This window comes from Carcharhinus amblyrhynchos, chromosome 2 (genome assembly GCF_965287045.1).
Source record: "Carcharhinus amblyrhynchos chromosome 2, sCarAmb.v2.hapA, whole genome shotgun sequence".
NCBI classification, from domain to species: domain Eukaryota; kingdom Metazoa; phylum Chordata; class Chondrichthyes; order Carcharhiniformes; family Carcharhinidae; genus Carcharhinus; species Carcharhinus amblyrhynchos.
This window is the reverse complement of record NC_137325.1, coordinates 130,043,697-130,062,937: the sequence shown is the minus strand read 5'-3', so window position 1 is coordinate 130,062,937 and position 19,241 is coordinate 130,043,697. Positions and strand designations below refer to the sequence as shown.

The following is a 19,241-nucleotide window of genomic DNA, read 5'->3' as shown; positions in this document are numbered from 1 at the left end:
AATGTACTGTTTCAAGAAGCCCTCCTGGATGCTCCTTACAAGCTCTGCCCTATCATGCTCCAAGCACTAAGTGAGTCCCCGTCAATATAGGGGAAGTTAAAATTACCCACCACAACAACCCTGTTACTTTTACACCTTGCCAAAATCTGCCTAGATATCTGTTCCTCTATTTCCCGCTGGCTGCGGGAGGTCTATAGTAAACCCCCAACATTCCTATTCCTGAGCTCTACTCATATTGCCTTGCTGCATGAGCTGCCCGAGGTGTCCTCCTACAGCACAGCTGTGATATTCTCTAAACCAGTAGCGCAACTCCCCCACCCCTTTCACGCCCCCCCCACCCCCCACCCCCCAACCAACCTGAAACATGTGTATCCTGGAACATGGAGCTGCCAATTCTGCCCTTCCCTTAACCAAATACCTGTAATGGCAACAACATCATAGTTCCAAGTATTAATCCAACTCTAAGTTCATCCGCCTTCCCTGTTACACTTCTCGCATTGAAATAAATGCACTTCAGTCCACCAGACCTTGTCCTTTGCTGTCCTTTGGTCCAGTCCAACTGCACCTTATGCCTTGTTAGATAAATTCCAGAGGTGGCATGGTGGCACAGTGGTCAGCCCTGCTGCCTCACATCACCAGGGACCCAGGTACGATTCCAGCGTCGGTGACTGTGTGTGCAGAGTTTGCACATTGTGCCCTGTGCCTGCTCCAGTTTCCTTCGGGTGCTCCAGTTTCCTCTGGGTTAGCAGGGTAAATACATGGAGTTAAGGGGATAAGGCCTGGATGAGATTGTTGTTGGTGCAGGCTTGATGGGCTGAATGGCCTCCTTCTGCACTGTGATTCGAAAGATATGTCTCAATGCAGCACAGGTGAATTTAAAGTTTGTTGTTTATTTCTTGGTTGCCTATATGTCATCCTCCTTTTATCATTTGTTTTTGCTCAACGCCATGCCGTCTCGGAAAGTATCAAGCCCATTGAGTGGTATTCCGCCCCACCTAACCATCACTAGCAACCTGCTCTCAGAACTCCATATTAATCTCATAGGATGGAATCTTATGAGATTGTTTTTCTAAGTATCCAGCTGGTCTGAAAATGGGAGAGTTCCAGATCCATTTTTTGGGTGCATTGTTACACCCACTCTTATGCACTCTGTCTCTAAAATGATGGGCTAGTCAGTTTTTAGTCAGTGAGGCTGTGGGTGGGGCTTAACTCACCAGACAGCCTGTGGAGGGAGATATTGCGTATGTGCAGACCTCTGACGCTGCACATGTGTATTAGCAGTAGAGAGAGAGAGCTGTCAGGCCCCTGCTGCTACAGGCAGCCTCAGCTACATCCTCTCCTCCTGCAATCGCGGGGGCTCATGGCCCGAGATACAGCCCCCATTACCCCACCACCCAGACCAATCACGGCCCCGCTGCCCTTCCCAACCAATCATGGCTCGGCCGCCCATCCCAACGATTTCAGACCCCCTCCCTCTCCCACCACTCATGGCCTGGCCGCAGCCTCCCCCCCACCGATTGTGAATCCCTCCGTCCCCCACTGATCGCTGTCCCCTTCCCTCCCCCACCAATCTAGGACCTTCTCCCTCCCCTACCGATTATAGACCCCCTTCACCTCCCCCCCCCCACCTCTGCAAGCAGAGTGGCAACAGCCTCCTCCCCCCAATGGCCCCGCCTCCTTGCACTGCCTGGTGAGCAGTGCTGAAGTGCCAAGCTGGCATTGCCCAGGTGCCAAGTGGCACTGCCTAAGGGGGGGGGGCAACCCCGCCTTGCACCTGGCCTCCCCAGGAAGGGGCCTAAATGGCTTCTTGTTCCACCAGTGGAGCTAACATGACTCTTTTCCGTCCACGGGGAGCAGGTGTTTTCCTCGCCGGAGAGAACATCTCCCGGCGAGGCCATAAAGGCAAGAAGCCCAGACAATTGAGTGCCGGGCTCGCTAAACACATGCAAATCTCTATTTTAATAAATTTAAATAAATTAATCAACCTCTCGCCCATTTCCGACAAGAGGCTGACCACTTTGGTGCAGCAGGTGATCAAGAAGGTGAATGGGATGCTGGCCTTTATCGCGAGGGGGATTGAATATAAAAGTAGGGAGGTCTTGCTGCAACTGTACGGGGCACTGGTGAGGCCGCAGCTGGAGTACTGTGTGCAGTTTTGGTCGCCGCACTTGCGCAAGGATATTTTGGCCTTGGAGGGAGTGCAGAGGAGGTTCACTAGGCTGATACCGGAGATGAGGGGGTTAGACTATGAACAGAGACTAAATAGACTGGGTCTGTACTCATTGGAGTTTAAAAGGATGAGGGGGGATCTTATAGAGACGTATAAGATAATGAAAGAGATTGTAGGTAAAATGTTAGAATCCGTCATCAAAGAGGAAATAGCGAGGCATCTTGAGAGGAATTGCTTGATAGAGCAGACGCAGCACGGTTTCGTTAAAGGGAAGTCGTGTCTGACAAATTTACTGGAGTTCTATGAGGATGTGTCTAGAGCGGTGGATAGAGGAGAGCCGGTGGATGTGGTCTTTCTTGATTTTCAGAAGGCGTTTGACAAGGTACCTCACAAGAGGTTATTGCAGAAGGTCAGGGGACATGGAGTTGGGGGTAGGGTGTTAGCGTGGATAGAGGATTGGTTGTCAAATAGGAGGCAGAGAGTGGGGGTCAACGGGTGCTATTCGGATTGGCGGATGGTGACTAGTGGAGTGCCCCAGGGGTCGGTGCTGGGGCCTCAGCTTTTTACCATTTATATAGATGATCTGGAGGAGGGAACCGAGTGTAGGGTGTCGAAATTTGCTGATGAAACCAAGATTGGTGGAACGACAAATTTGCGGAGGGTGTGGAGAGTCTACAGAAGGATCTAGATAGGCTGGGCGAATGGGCCAGGAAATGGCAAATGGAATTTAATGTTGGCAAGTGTGAGGTGGTCCACTTTGGTAGGAATAATAGTAGGAAGGATTATTACTTACGGGGCGAAAAACTGCAGCAGGCGACGGTGCAGAGGGACCTCGGGGTCCTTGTGCATGAGTCGCAAAAACCCAGCTTGCAGGTGCAGCAGGTGGTCAGAAAGGCTAATGGGATGCTGGCCTTCATAGCGAGGGGGATTGAATATAAAAGTAGGGAGGTCTTGCTGCGGCTGTATGGGGCATTGGTGAGGCCGCAGCTGGAGTACTGTGTGCAGTTTTGGGCGCTGTACTTACGCAAGGATATTTTGGCCTTGGAGGGAGTGCAGAGGAGGTTTACTAGGCTGATACCGGAGTTGAGGGGGTTGAGCTATGAGGAGAGGCTGAATAAGCTAGGCTTGTACTTGTTAGAGTTTAGAAGAAGGAGGGGAGATCTTATTGAGACGTATAAGATGATGAATGGGATGGATAGGATAGAGGTGGAGAGACTCTGCCCGCTCAGAAAGGATAGTAGGACTAGGGGGCACAGCCTCAAGATAAAGCGGGGGCGGTTTAGAACGGAGTTGAGGAGGAACTTCTTCACTCAAAGGGTGGTGAATCTCTGGAATTCTCTGCCCGTTGAAGTGGTGGAGGCTACCTCGCTAAATATTTTTAAGACGCGGGTTGATGGGTTTTTGATAAGAGAGGGGATTAAGGGTTATGAGGAGAAAGCGGGAAAGTGGAACTGAGCTACTTCAGATCAGCCATGATCTTGTTGAATGGCGGGGCAGGTTCGAAGGGCTAAATGGCCTACTCCTGCTCCTATCTCTTACGTTCTTATGTTCTTATAATCTGGGTATTGTATAATTGCAACAGGCGTGGAAACCAGCGCCAATCACACTAGCCGCTCTACGCCCGATTTTACAACATTTTCCCACCACAAAACGGGCGTTGAAAGTGTCCATAAAATTTCGCCCATGGTGTCTTTTAGTATCTTTCCAATCTTTGAATTGTTCTCCACAAGACCATCTGCCATCTTTCCACCAACGGGAGGCAACTGTACCCAAGCCACCTTAAGATGAGGTTTTATCAGTGTAATCTTGACATGGGGGGGGCAGTGAAATGGTGGTAATGCTGGTGGGCTAATAATCCAGAGGCCCAGGCTTTCGCTCTGAGGACCTGGGTTCAAATCCCAACGTGGCGGACGGAGGAATTTAAATTCAGTTAGTAAAGCTGGAATTAATTATAAAGCTAATCTCAGTAATGCTGAATATACACTATTGTTGTAGATAACCACCTGTCTCCCCTTTTAGACAAAGAAATTTGCTGTCCTTACCTGGCCTACATGTGACTCCAGACTATGCTAAACTCTTAATCACTCTCTGAATGGCTTAGCAAGCCACTCAGTCGTGTGACACAAAGCCTACGAAAAGGAATCAAGCTGGACAGATCACACAGAATTGACCTTAGCACCGGAAAGGACAAAGGCAAATCCAATACTCTTCAACCTGCAAAGACCTCCTGACTAATATCTGGGGTCTTACGCCAAATTTTGGAGAGCTGTCCCATGACACAGTCAAGCAACTAAATGCAAAATGCTTCAAATTCTGGAAATCTGAAACAAAAACAGAAAACGCTGGATAAATTCAGCAGGTCTGGCAGCATCTGGAATGAACCAGTGTTAGTGGCTGAAATTTTCAGCCCCATTGCAGCTGCTCAGCCAAATCTTCATTCACTGCAGCAGGACTGAAGAACCCCGCCGGTGTGAACAGCGAGAGAATCCTGCTCACTCTTTCAGATCTAACATGCAGATCTGAAACATTAACTCCGGGGGCGATTCTCCCAAAAAATTTCTAAGTGCCGAATTCGCGTGAAAACTGGAGTGAGTAAATCTGCTGTTTCTTTCAGCGGGAGTTTCAAAATGAATCTCCTACGCTCTGTGCACTGCAGGGTGCCTCAGCATGCACCCTGTTGATATTCAGTGGGCAGGGTCTATCCCTGTGGAAGAGGCCGGCAGCATAGTGCTGGACGGACCACTGCGCATGCACTGATCTGTTGGTGCTGAGATTGGCACGTGCACAGTAGCCCCGCACTGCCGGCCTTTTGATTGCTAGCCAGCTCGATCACTGGCCAACCCCGAGACTCTCACATCGCCGGGTATACGACCTCCCCCATGGCCCGGTCATTGGCCCCTCAAGTATGCCTGGGCCTGTCTGGTTTCCCCCCCTCCCCCAGCCAAAGTCTGCCTCGAAGCTCCCCCTCCCCACCCCTCTGCAGCCCCGATCTCCTGATCAAGCCCCCAGTCCCCACCCTTCCTAACCAGTCGCCAGCAATCTCGACCAACAGGCAAGCCAACCCCGTCCTCGCAAGCACCAATCACTAGCCTCATTCCCTCTGTCACTCAGCCCAATTACAGAGTGGCAGCGAGACCTCCCACTCCACCGATCTCCCCCCCAGAGGTCACGTCCCCATCAGGCCCCACCTCAGGCCCCACTCCCTTGGCACTGTCCCAATGCCTAGAAGGCAGTGCCACTTGCCCTTTGGGCAGTGCCAGGAGGCCCAAGCTGGTACTGCCGAGGTGGCAATGCCCAGGGGGCACCTCCCCCAGCCCTTCACTCCAGCAGAACCAGGCCAGGAGCTCCTCTTAAGTGGGGAGCTACTGTAAACTTTGCTGGAGTGAACGACTCCTCAGGGGTGTGGGGAGGGGGGTGGGGGGAGGGTGTTGGGAGGTAGGAGGGGTGGGGGGAGTTGGTGGTGGGAGATGCTAGCAGGCCTGGATATTTCAGTCCTGGGCTCGCTAATAGGATTTAATGCACATTTAAATAAGGGCCTACATAATTTATTCAGCTGTACACTGATGGCGCTGGAAATCCAGCACTGGGAGATGCGTGGAGGCCCAGATGCCCAATGCGAATTGGGCAGCCACTAGAGTCTCCCTAAAAAAGCATCACAGTGGGATGGGAGAATTGCTCCCCCTGTTTCTCTCCACAGCTGCTGCCAGGTCTGTTGAGTTTATCCAGCATTTTCTGTTTTTACTATTTATTATTCAAGCAACAAGCTGACATTGTCAAACTCACTGAATCATGGCCTCCAGACACTGTCACGGACATCACCATCACCAGCCCCGTATATCCTGTCCAAACGACAGGGCAGACCCACAGAGGAGCTGGCACAGTAGTGTACAGGCAGAAGAAAGTTGTACAACAATTCTCAATATTAACTCCGGACTTCATGAAGTCTCATGGCATCAAATCAAACATGGGCAAGGAAATGTCCTGTTGCCCTTCCTCAGCTGATGAATCAGTGCTCATCCATGTTGAACACCGCGTGGAGGAACCACTGAGAGTGATTAGTCTCCAGAATTTATTCTAGGTGGGGGTCTCCAATGTCCAAAACTAAGACTGGTTCATTAGCATCACTGCTGACTATTGAGTCCTAAAGGATGTAGCTGCTAGACTGGGGCTCCGGCAGGTGGTGAGGGAACTGATTAATCTACCTGTCACAGATGCATCGGTCCATGACAGTATTGGTAGGAGTGACCATCACACAGTCCTTGTGAAGACAAAAGTACCAACTTGACAGTGGAGATACCCTCCATTGCGTATGTGGCACCACTATGATACTAAAACAAACATATCTAGTGACTCAAAATTAGGTATCCATGAAGTGCTGTAGGCAATCAGCGTCATAGAGGTCTACAGCATGGAAAAAGGCCCTTCAGCCCAACTTATCTACGCTGCCCCCATTTTTTAAACCCCTAAAGTAGTCCCAATTGTCCGTGTTTGACCCATATCCCTTTATTCTCATCTTATCCAACTGTCTAAATGCTTCTTAAAAGACAAAATTGTACACACCTCTACTACTACCTCTGGCAGCTTGTTCCAGACACTCACCACCCTCTGTATGAAAAAAATGACCTCTGAACACGTCTGTATCTCTGCTCTCTCATCTTAAATCTATGCCCTCTGGTTTTAGACTCCCTTACCTTAGCAAAAAGATATTCTGTATCTAGCTATTCTGGATCTATGCCCCTCATTATTTTATAGACCTCTATAAAATCACACCTAAGCTCCTACACTTCAAAGAAAAAAGTCCCAGTCTATTCAGCCTCTCCTTATAACTCAAACTATCAAATCCCAGTACCATCCTAGTAAATCTTTTCTGCAGTCTTTCTAGTTTAATAATATCATTTCTATAATAGGTGACCAGAACTGTACACTGTATTCCAAGTGTGGCCTTACCAATGTCTAGAACAACTTCAACAAGACATCCCAACTCCTGTATTCAATGTTCTGACCAATGAAACCAAGTATGCCAAATGCCTTCTTCACCACTCTGTCCATCTGTGACTCCACTTTCAAGGAGATATGAACTTGTACCCCAAGATCTCTTTGTTCCACAACTCTGCCCAACGCACTACCATTAACTGAGTAAGTCCTGCCCTGGTTCAATCTACCAAAATGCATCACCTCACATTTATCTGAATTAAACTCCATCTGCCATTCCTCGGCCCACTGGCCCAATTAATCAAGATCCCATTGCAATCCAAGATAACCTTCTTCACTGTCCACTATGCCACCAATCTTGGTGTCATCTGCAAATTTACTAACCATGCCTCCTTTATTGTCATCCAAATCATTAATATAAATGACAAATAACAGTGGACCCAGCACCAATCCCTGAGGCACACTGCTGGTCATAGGCCTCCAGTTTGAAAAACAACCTTCTGGCTTCTGTCATCAAGCAAATTTTGCATCCATTTAGCCACCTCACCCTGGATTGCATGAGCAGCACTGTAACCGCAATCTGTAACCTCATGGCTCAGCATATCCCCCACTCTATCATTATCATCAAACCGGGTAATTAATCCTGGTTCTATGAAGAGTGCAGGAGGGCACACCAGGAGCAGCACTAGGCATACCTAAAAATGAGGTGTCAATCTGGTGAAGCTACAACACAGGACTACTTGAATTACAAACAGTGAACGCAGCGCAAGATAGATAGAGCCAAGCAACCCAACAACCAATGGATTGGATTTAAGATCTGCAGTCCAGCCACACTGAGTCATGAACGATAGTGCCCAAGGCCTAACCATCTTCAGTTGCTTCATCAATAAGCTTCCCGCTATCATAAGATGAGAAATGGGAACGTTCACTGATGACTGCACAATTATTAATGACTCCTTAGATACAGAAGCAGTCCGTGTGAGACCGGGATAACACCAGGCTTGTGTTGATAAGTGGTAAGTAACATTCATGCCATGCAAGTGCCAGGCAATGAACATCTCTCAAGAGAGAATTCCATCATCACCCTTGACATTCAATGGCACTATCATCACTGATTCCAGGGGGGTGACCATTGACCAGATACTGAATTAGACCAGCCATATAAATACTAAGAATGCCCACCAACGCCTCAACTTTCTCAAGAGGCTAAGAATTTGGTGTATCTGCTATGACTCTCACCAACTTTTACAGATGCAATACAGAAAGCATCCTTTCTGGTTGTATCACAGCTTGGTATAGCTCCTGCTCTCTCCACGACCGCAAGAAACTACAAAGGGTTGTGAACGAAGCCCAGTCCATCATGCAAACCAGCTTCCCATCCATTGATTCTGTCCACACTTCTCGCTGCTTTAGCGAAGTAGCCAGCATAATTAAGGACCTCACACATCCCGGACATAGTCTCTTCGACCTTCTTCCATCAGGAAAAAGATACAAAAGTCTGAGGTCACGTACCAACTCATTCAAGGACAACTTCTTCCCTACAACCATCAGACTTTTGAATGGTCCTATCTTATGTTAAATTGATCTTTCTCTACACCCTAGCTATGACTGTAACACTACATTCTGCATCCTCTCCTTTCCTTCTCTATGAACGGTGTATTTTGTCTGTAGAGCACGCAAGAAACAATTCTTTTCATTGTATGCTAATACAAGTGACAATAGTAAATCAGATCAAATAAGTTAGTGAGAATGAAAAAGTGGCCACTGAAAACCTAGATGTAGCCCCAGAATGGGCTACAGAGATGGAATTTAAAAACAGCAAGGTGACATTGCAGCTGTGCAAGATGCTGGTGAGGCCACACCTAGAGTACTGTCTACAGTTTTTGTCTCCTTACTTGAAAAGGATGTACTGGCACTGGAGGGGGTGCAGAAGAGATTCACTAAGTTGATTCCGGAGTTGAGAGAGTTGGCTTATGAGAGAGATTGAATAGACTGGGACTATACTCATTGGAATTAGAAGAATGAGGGGAGATTTTACAGAAACATGTAAGATTATGAAAGGAATAGACAAGATAGAAGCAGGGAAGTTGTTTCCACTGGCAAGTGAAAATAGAACTAGGGGGCACGGCCTCAAAATAGGGGACAGCAGACTTAGGGCTGAGTTGAGGAGGAACTTCTTCACACCAAGGATTGAGAAGCTGTGGAATTCCCTGCCCAGTGAAGCAGTTGAGGCTACATCATTGAATGTTTTTAAGGCAAGGATAGACACATTTTTGAACAGTAAAGAAATTAAAAGCTATGGCGAGTGAGCAGGTAAGCGGAGCTGAGTCCACGAAAAGATCAGCCATGATTTTGTTGAAAGGTGGAGCAGGTCGAGGGCCAGATGGCCTATTCCTGATCCTAGTTCTTATGTATGCAAATCAAAAAGTAGCCTCTGACAAAATCTCAAGAAGAGAACAGTAGTAAGTCCTCAGAGGCAGAAGTCCCTTTGCCAAACTCCCTTTATTTACAAGCCTAGCAACAGCATACAGAGTGCTTTCAGTTGCAGTCTACACTAGAAGTCCCAGAGGAACTGGCATGACTGGTTAAATGCAAAGCAAGAAGCTCCCTGATTGGCCCATTAATTTGGCCCTTAATCAGGGAGTTCATATTCTAACTGGCCCACCTCAATTACCTGATTAAAGTTGTTCCAAGAAGTCAGAGAAAGAAGTATTTTGACCCTTTCTGCACTTCAACATGATTACTACTTAAATGCAAGTCCTTTTTAACTTTCTCATTTTTAATTTGCATTCGCTGGTATTTTAACTCTTCACCATTGTGGATCAACATTAATAGTCTCCTTTCATGATCTCAAATCTTCAATTGAATCACAGTGAAAAATCTTCACACTCAAAAGTGAAGCCCAATTTGCTTCGTTTTTGCAGGTAATGGCACCCAAGAAACATCGCGGTTGCACATGTCCATATTTTCTCAAGACAGTAATGTACTTACAGATTTACGATCAGAATGACACACCAGGGTTGAGTATCCACTTGTTACGACCGATAATATCAGAACAACTCAACCATCAGAACAACTCAACCACCATCAACAAAGCAACAAAAGATAGGCAATTTTAAACATAGGTGGATTACACCCAAAACTACCTCCACTTACATCTTGTGTAGTCTTTCCCACTGTTTTAAAATTCAAATTGCCCAAATTCATCTCGATCCTCAAAACTGACTACGCGGCTTGTCCAAATCTGCTGAATATGCTGATGTGGGAAGGCCCTTTCTTCAAGGGTAGGAATGGCAATTACTAGGGGACATAGATTTAAGGCAAAAAGGGGAAAGTTTAAAGGCGATGTGAGAGGCAGGTTTTTTGCACAGCGGGCGGTAAATGCCTGGAATGCGCTGCCAGAGGAGGTGGTAGAAACATATACAATAGTAATGTTTGAGACATCTTGATGGATACATGAATATGAGGTGGAGATCCCGGTGTTGGACTGAGATGGGCATAGTAATAAGTCTCACAACACCAGGTTCAAGTCCAACAGGTTTATTTGGAGTCACAAGCTTTCGGAGCGCTGCTCCTTCATCAGGTAAGTGGAGGTTAGCTCACAAATACAGCACATATAGGCAAAGACACAATTGCAAAATAATTACATTCACAATCTGTAATTATCTTTCAACTGTGTCTTTGCCTATATATGCTGTGTTTGTGAACTAACCTCCATTCACCTGATGAAGGACCAGCGCTCCGAAAGCTCTTGATTCCAAATAAACCTGTTGGACTTTAACTTAGTGTTGTGAGACTTCTTACAATACACGAATAGGCAGGGAATAGAGGTACACAAGCTGCGTAGCGGCCAAAGGTCTTTGGTTTAGAAAAGCATCATGTGTCGGCACAGGCTTGGTGAGCTGAACAGCCTGTTCCTGTGCTTTACTGTTCTTTGTTCTCTTCAAATTGTTCTGATTTCCTTCAGCTCACAGATACATTTAGTATCACGGGTAGATACGTTTTAAATGGTTCACCACATCAATTAAATGATATCATATTTAATTAGAAACTGCCGAGCGTATGCCAATTAAATTATTAAGTGCTTCAAAATATTGTTTTTTTTAAAGGATTCGCATTGATTTTAAATCAGGTTATTCACAGCTGGAGGAAGGACTTAACAGTCTTATTAACGATGCTTATTTTTAGTGATGGACCAGTTTCCAGCTCACTAAGTAAAAGCGGACCAGATAACTATTCTTACAGATGTCATGAATACCTTTTAATGGAAGGAAACAAAATGAAACAACTCCTTTCTCTCATGCTGCCCAACTGTGTTGATTTGCAGAAGATTTTACATTTGTTATCCTGCAAGCGAATTTTAACAAAAACTCAAGTGTTTACCTAATTGAGTAGAGTTTGGGTGCAATGTTTGAGTGCAACTCTACTCCACGGAATTACTGATGACTGTCACAAAATTCTATGTAATTGTAGATCATGAGGAGCCAGTACTGCTTTGGAGAGGATAGTCAGTATTCCTGACTCAGAGTCATAGAGCAACCCAGCATGGGAACAAACCCTTTGGCCCAATCTGTCCATGCTGACCATGGTGCCCTCCCAGCTGGATTCAATTGTCTGTGTTTGGCCCTTATCATTCTAATTCTTTCCCATCCGTGTATTTATCCGAATGCTTTTTAAATTTTGTTATTGTACCTGCCTCTGGCAGCGCATTCCATATATGCACCACCCTCTGCGTGAAGAAATTGCCCCCCCAGGTCCCTTTTAAATCTTTCCTCTCTCACCTTAAACCTACGGCCTCTCATTTTCAATTCCCCTTCTCGGCGATAAAGAATACTGGGGGGGAATTTTCCCATCCTGCCCGGGAATCGTAGTGATGGCGAGGGGACCATTTTCCAGTTTGGGGGCGAGCACGGCCAGAAAATCCCGTCCTATGTGTGTTCATCCAATCCATGCCCCTCAACTCAACTCAACTAAAGCACCGGCAACACATGTGTCAGTGCATTCAGATTGTTATTTAAAAATCTAAGGAGTTTGTGATCTCAATTTATTACCAAAATGCCTTTGCTGATTTTGTACCAGTCCAAATGGACACTCATTCCTTATGTGCACGGACGGTTTGACCTTCTTCAGGTTGGGTTTATTGGCTTTTTCTGAGCTGACAGATCGACGATTGGTCTGACGGAATTTGTGTTCTGCATTAAGCTGCCTGCGACTCAACCCGTAAACAAGACTGATTTTACCTGACAAGAATCATTTAAATCCAATGACTATAAAGCATCATTCAGAAGAACAACCTGATTGCACACTCTGATTAGGAAGCCCAAACAGCTGTGAGTCCATTTCAAATTTCATTTTTTAAAAGATGTTATGTTAGTAAGAGCCTCTGTTTATAAAGCACATTTCCCAATCTTAGGTCACCCAAAGTGCTTCACAGCCAATGACGCACTTTTTAAATGTAGTCACAATGTTGAACAGATGTGAATTTTTTCAAATATTTCAATAATTCTACGCTTTACATGATGTACCCTGAGTGATAATGAGCACAGCTCCTGAAACATAACAGATGCTCTGTTGAGAAAGATCTTTTTAAGAAGGCAAGCGTCCTGTTTAATGTGTACCTCTGAGGGACAGCTCATGTAGGATAGCCTGGAGTCGCTGAAGGTCAGTTGGTGAAACTTCGTATTTGTATACGTCTATCACCGTGACCAGCTGACACCTCCCGAATACTCCATCTGCAAAACAACAAGAAGATTTGTGAGTCATTTCTCAAAGTTCTGAAAAGCACTCACCACAAAATATACATAAAAATGGTAGCTGGGGAAGGTGGAGGGGTCATAGAGTCCCCACGTCGCATAAGGAGGCTATTCGGCCCATCGTGTCTGCACTGACTCAAGCCCAGCTCCCCTTCTCCTGCCCTATCTCCATAATTTACCATGTACATTTACCTTGGATAATCCTCCTAATGTGCATGCTTTTGGTCTGTGGGATGAAACCCGAACACCCGGCAGTATTAAGGACCAGACCAGAAACTCCAAGGTATTTTGTGAAGTTAGCCTGGACCCCAACATTTGCATTCGATTTGGGCATCAAGGTGAGCATAAGGTGTTTCACTCCAGGTATGATTCAAGTGACCCACTAGGAAGATTTATCAAAACAAACATTACTTAAGAAGACAGAATATAAGAATAGGAATTAGGATAATTTTTACCAAATAAAAGACTTAAACATGACAAAGTGTAATTCTTGATAGCTATCCATCTCTATTGGTCCAATTCAGCTGTATCCCCCAAGACATAAACCTCTTCTGTAAACCGGTTAGAAACCAAACATGCTTACGTGATGCCGAATTTCCAGCTTTTTAATAATAGTGGACAGAGATTCAGACAGCAGTTTTCAGAGAAGGATATATCCTCAAAACAGCAAAATTCCAGAAAAATAAATCTAGTTTCTGCAATCTGCTAGTCTCTGGAGGCTCTCTGTCTCCAGAGACAGAGCCAGGAAGTCATACCTCTCTCTCTGCAGCTTCCAAACAGCAACTGTCAGAGAAAGGTCCACTCTCATACAGCTGAATCTCCGAGAAAGAGACTTATCTCCTGGCAGACTCCAGTCTCCAACTTCAGAGAGGAAAAGAGAGTCGCTGCTCTCACTCACACTCAAAAGCAGCATCTAAGCTTCAACATTCTATGTAAGCCTAGTTTCACCGCATCACATGACCATACCTGTCAATCACCCCAATCAAACTCCACTCTGCAAAATCCCTAGGGAACACCAAGAACAGCAGAACAGCATTAGTTCAGGCTAAATCTAACATTATAGAAATTAGAAGCAATTCTGCTGCTGCAGTAACAACACAGGATGCCAATAGTAGACAAAACAGCACTGATAAAATGGAAGAGACTGCTGCAAACATCCGGCACAGAAACATGAAATACATTTCTTAAAGGCACAGTACTGTCACAGAGGAAACCCATGAAGACATGGGGAGAACATACAAACTGCACACAGACAGTCACTCAAGGCTAGAATCAAACCTGGGTCCCACGGCGCCAAAACGCTGCCCTCTGGTGGGATGGACGAGAGTGTGGAAGGCAAAACATTCACTTCACAATACAAACTGGAGAACTTTTAGTTTTAAAGTGATACATCTTTCCTTTGATGGGCCACAATTTACTTTTACAACCAGGCTGAGTGTACAGTGTGGAAAACCTTGCATGGTGACATTGCTGTGCCACATTATATTCATATTCAAAACTAAACACAACCAAAATCAAATAATAGCTAAAGCAGAGGAGGCAGCCATTTGGCCCATAGTGTCTCTATTAGCTCTACATAGAACATAGAACAGCTCTACATAGAATAACCTAGGGAGCAACATCCCACCTAGTATTGCACCTGGCCTCTTCTCTGTAGCCCTGAAACATTTTTTCACAGCAGGGTCCAATTTTCTTTGGAAGGCTCAACTGAATCTGCCTCTACCAGCACACTCAGGCAGAACATTCCATATGTTACATTAAAAAAGGTTTACCTCATGTCACTGCAATCTCCTTAATCAATCAGTCTGCTTGCTCTGGTTCTCAATCCTTTCACTGGCAAAAGTGATTCCTCCTCAGTTACTCTGTCCTGATCCCTCATGATTCTGAAAACCCCTATTAAATGTCCTCTTAATCTTTCCCTTCTCCAAGGAGCTAACATTACTCATTTCAATTTGAATTAGACATCGAAAATATAATGGGGAGCACTCAGAGGTGATCAATATTCTAGTCAGAAAGATAATTACAGCTTAGTTCTGACTGCCTCTTTCATGAGCTGTGAGCCAAGAGCAGTTCTGGGATATAGATTGAGTTTCATTATTGCTCCTCTTTCGAATCAACAGAGCTGAAATCTTGAGTGTCTACGTTCTTAGTGATAAAAGCAAAGTACTATGGATGCTGGAAGTCAGAAATAAAAGCAGAAAGTGCTGGAATGCTCAGCAGAGCAGGTGGTTTCTGCAGTGAGATCAAATTAACATGTCAGGTCTGTGACCTTTTGTCAAATTGGTTTACATCAATACGTGTTCAAATGTTGAATGAGAAATATAATAAATATAGCATGTAGAAAAGCAGAAATACTGATACTGGAGATGTGCGGTGAATTGAAGTGTCAATGCTTAGTGTCAACAAATGCTGAGCAAAAGGAAAGGTCTTGCATTTGTACTGTGCATTTCATGATTGAGGAGTACTTTTGAAGTTTCTTCAATATGGGTGGCATGGTGGCACAGTGGTTAGCACTGCGGCCTCACAGCTCCAGGGTTCTGGGTTTGATTTCCGGTTTGGGTCACTGTCTGTGTGAAGTCTGATGTTCTCCCTGCGTCTCCGGTTGTTCTCCGGTGTTGCGGATGTTCTCCGGTGCAGAGGGACCTCGGGGTCCTTGTGCATGAGTCGCAAAAACCCAGCTTGCAGGTGCAGCAGGTGGTCAGGAAGGCAAATGGGATGCTGGCCTTCATAGCGAGGGGGATTGAATATAAAAGTAGGGAGGTCTTGCTGCAGCTGTATAGGGCATTGGTGAGGCCACAGCTGGAGTACTGTGTGCAGTTTTGGGCGCCGCACCTGCGTAAAGATATTTTGGCCTTGGAGGGAGTGCAGAGGAGGTTTACTAGGCTGATACCGGAGTTGAGGGGGTTGAGCTATGAGGAGAGGCTGAATAAACTGGGCTTGTACTCGTTAGAGTTTAGAAGAATGAGGGGAGATCTCATTGAGACGTATAAGATGATGAATGGGATGGATAGGATAGAGGTGGAGAGACTCTTCCCGCTCAAAAAAGACAGTAGGACTAGGGGGCACAGCCTCAAGATAAAAGGGGGGCGGTTTAGAACGGAGTTGAGGAGGAACTTCTTCACTCAAAGGGTGGTGAATCTCTGGAATTCTCTGCCCGTTGAAGTGGTGGAGGCTGCCTCGCTAAATATTTTTAAGACGCGGGTTGATGGGTTTTTGATAAGAGAGGGGATTAAGGGTTATGGGGAGAAAGCGGGAAAGTGGAACTGAGCAGCGACAGATCAGCCATGATCTTATTGAATGGCGGGGCAGGCTCGAAGGGCTAGATGGCCTACTCCTGCTCCTATTTCTTATGTTCTTATGTTCTTATGTCTGCATGGGTTTCCTCCGGGCGCTCAGGTTTCCTCCCACACTCCAAAGATGTGCGGGCTAGGTCATTGGCTGTGCTAAATTGCCCCTTAATGTCCCGGATGAGGACTCTGGGTCTGTACCTGTTGGAGTTTAGAAGGATGAGGGTGGATCTTATTGGAACTTACAGCATACTGCAAGGTCTGGATAAATTGGATGTGGAGAGGATGTTCCCACTAGTAAGAAAAACTAGAACCAGAGGGCACAATCTCAGGCTGAAGAGACAATCCTTCAAAACAGAGATGAGGAGGAATTTCTTCAGCCAGAGAGTGGTGATTCTGTGGAACTTTTTGCCGCAGAAGGCTGTGGAGGGCAGGTCATTGAGTATCTTTCAGACAGAGATAGATAGGTTATTGATCAAAAAAGGGGATCAGGGGTTATGGGGAAAAGGCAGGAGAATGGGGATGAGAAAAATATCAGCCATGATTGAATGGCGGAGCAGACTCGATGGGCTGAGTGGTTTACTTCTGCTCCTATGTCGTACAGTCTTATGGATAGGTTAGAGGCATTCGCAAGATAAATATGTGGGATTACAGGATAGAGCATGGGTGGGATTATTGTTGGTGCAGACTTGATAGGCTGAATGTCCCCTTTATGCTCTATAAGGATTGTAGTCTAGGAAATGCAGCATAAGAACATAAGAAATAGGAGCAGGAGTAGGCCATCTAGCCCTTCGAGCCTGCCCTGCCATTCAACAAGATCATGGCTGATCTAAAGTGGATCAGTTCCACTTTCCTGCTTTCTCCCCATAACCCTTAATTCCCTTGTCTATCAGAAACCTATTTATCCGTGACTTAAATATATTCAGCGAGGTAGCCTCCACCACTTCAATGGGCAGAGAATTCCAGAGACTCACCACCCTTTGAGTGAAGAAGTTCCTCCTCAACTCCGATCTAAACTGCTCCCCCTTTATTTTGAGGCTGTGCCCTCTAGTTCTGCTATCCTTTCTAAGCGGGAAGAATCTCTCTACCTCTACCCTACCTAGCCCCTTCATTATCTTATATGTCTCTATAAGATACCCTCTCAGCCTTCTAAACTCCAATGAGTACAGACCCAGTCTATTTAGTCTCTCCTCATAGGCTAACACCCTCATCTCTGGTATCAGCCAAGTCAACCTTCTCTTCTCTCCCTCCAAGGCCAATATATCCTTTTGCAAATGTGGCGACCAAAACTGCACACAGTATTCCAGCTGCAGCCTTCCCAGTATCCTGTACAGTTGCAGCAAGACCTCCCTGCTTTTATATTCTATCCCCCTCGCCATAAAGGCCAACATTCCATTCGCCTTCTTGATCACCTGCTGCACATGCAGACTGGATTTTTGCGACTCATGCACAAGGACCCCCAGGTCCCTCTGCACCATAGCATGCTGCAGCTTTTCGCCCTTTAAATAATAATCCCTCCTACTATTATTTCTACCAAAGTGGGTAACCTCACATTTGCTAACACTATACGCCATCTTCCAGGTCCTCGCCCACTCACTGAGCCTATCCAGATCTCTCTGCAGACTTTCCGTACCTTCCACGCAATTTGCTTTTCCACTCATCTTCGTGTCATCAGCAAAAGTCCCAGGTCCAACAACAGCGCAACCCCGTGACAAGATCAGCTGCTTTGGTGATGTTAGTTAAGTGATAAATGTCGGCTAGAGGACCACCAATGATGGATGAAGAAAAAAACAACAAAATCTGTGCATTCCAGCTAAGGTTTCAAGGCTAATGGGCCTTTGCTCAGATCAAGACTCATCCTACAGATTTGGGAGGAAAACAATCCCTACCCCAAAACCTCATCCAACTTCTGAAATGCAACAATTGCAACTGCTTTCAAGAAGTGAGGTAAATTACGCTGTGGAAACTATCAAGGCATTTCCCTCATGTCCACTGCAGGGAAAACCCTGAGACACATTCACCTCAATGAACTCATCCTATGGCTAACAAAATTGTCCCAGGGACACAATGTCGTTTTACACTGTCATCAGGAACCACTCATTTGGTGTTTGTTACCAAGCAAAGACAAATAAAAAGTCTCCAGAACCCTTCATTGCATTCAACGACCTGACCAGAGGATTTGACTCAGTAAATCATGAGGTTCTGTGGCTTGTGCTCCAAGGATTTGGATGTCTGACATACTTCATCCCAATCCTGTAACTCTTTAATTCAGTCATATCTGCAACTTGAACAGCAAATCCGCAAGAGACACTTTCTAAATCCGGACTGGAGTCAAGTAAGGTTGTGTGATACCACTCATTCGATTCCCAATCTACCTGGCAGTGGGTATTCATGTCAACAAAGATCAACTGCCCCCTGATGACAATCTTAAATACAGCTCTAGATGTAAAACTCTTTAAGGTTGGGTGATGGCGGCATTGTGGTAATGTCATTGGGTTTGTAACTCAGAGGCTCAGGCAAATGCACTGGGGACAAGAGTTCATAATCCTGCCATTTCAACTGGAGGAACTTAAATTCAATGAACAAAATCTGGAATTGAAAATCAGTCTCAACAATGGCGACCATGACAACTGTTGCTAATTGTTGAAGAAACCTCACCTTGTCCTTTCAAGAAGGAAATCTGATATTCTTACCTGGTGTTACAGACAGGGGAGAGAGGCAAAAAAATACTGCTTTGTTTTCCTCGCTACTTGTCCATAAGCTTAACTGCTTTAATTTTTCAAATAGACTGTGTTTTTCCCAGATGCTCTGTTTGTAAAGCTAGTTTTAAGTGACTCGCAGTAAACTCTCTTTAGGGTCAAGTAGGAAGTATTGTTTATTCATACATTCAAACCCGAGATGCAAAAGCACACGAGAAGAAGATAGAAAAGTACTACAACTAGGAATATTTTAAAACAAAAAAAAGGAACAGATATTAACTCAAGTGAATGTCAGAGTTCAGAGTGTCACAGTGCAGTGAAGGTTCCTTCGCAAAGAAATTATGGTTCAGATGGGTTCAATTAGCTGAAAGTAAAAGTTGCCAAATTTCTTCAAAGTTGC

At 45.6% G+C, this 19,241-nt stretch overlaps 1 protein-coding gene across 1 annotated transcript in view; it reads right to left on the bottom strand.

Moving 5' to 3' along the window:
- Window positions 1-19,241, bottom strand: part of ptprn2 (protein tyrosine phosphatase receptor type N2) — an 891,364-nt gene that overhangs the window by 645,834 nt on the left and 226,289 nt on the right. Inside the window, exon 3 of the mRNA XM_080212823.1 lies at window positions 12,721-12,834. Coding sequence (XP_080068949.1) covers window positions 12,721-12,834 — 114 coding nt within the window. The remainder of the gene's footprint in view (window positions 1-12,720; window positions 12,835-19,241) is intronic.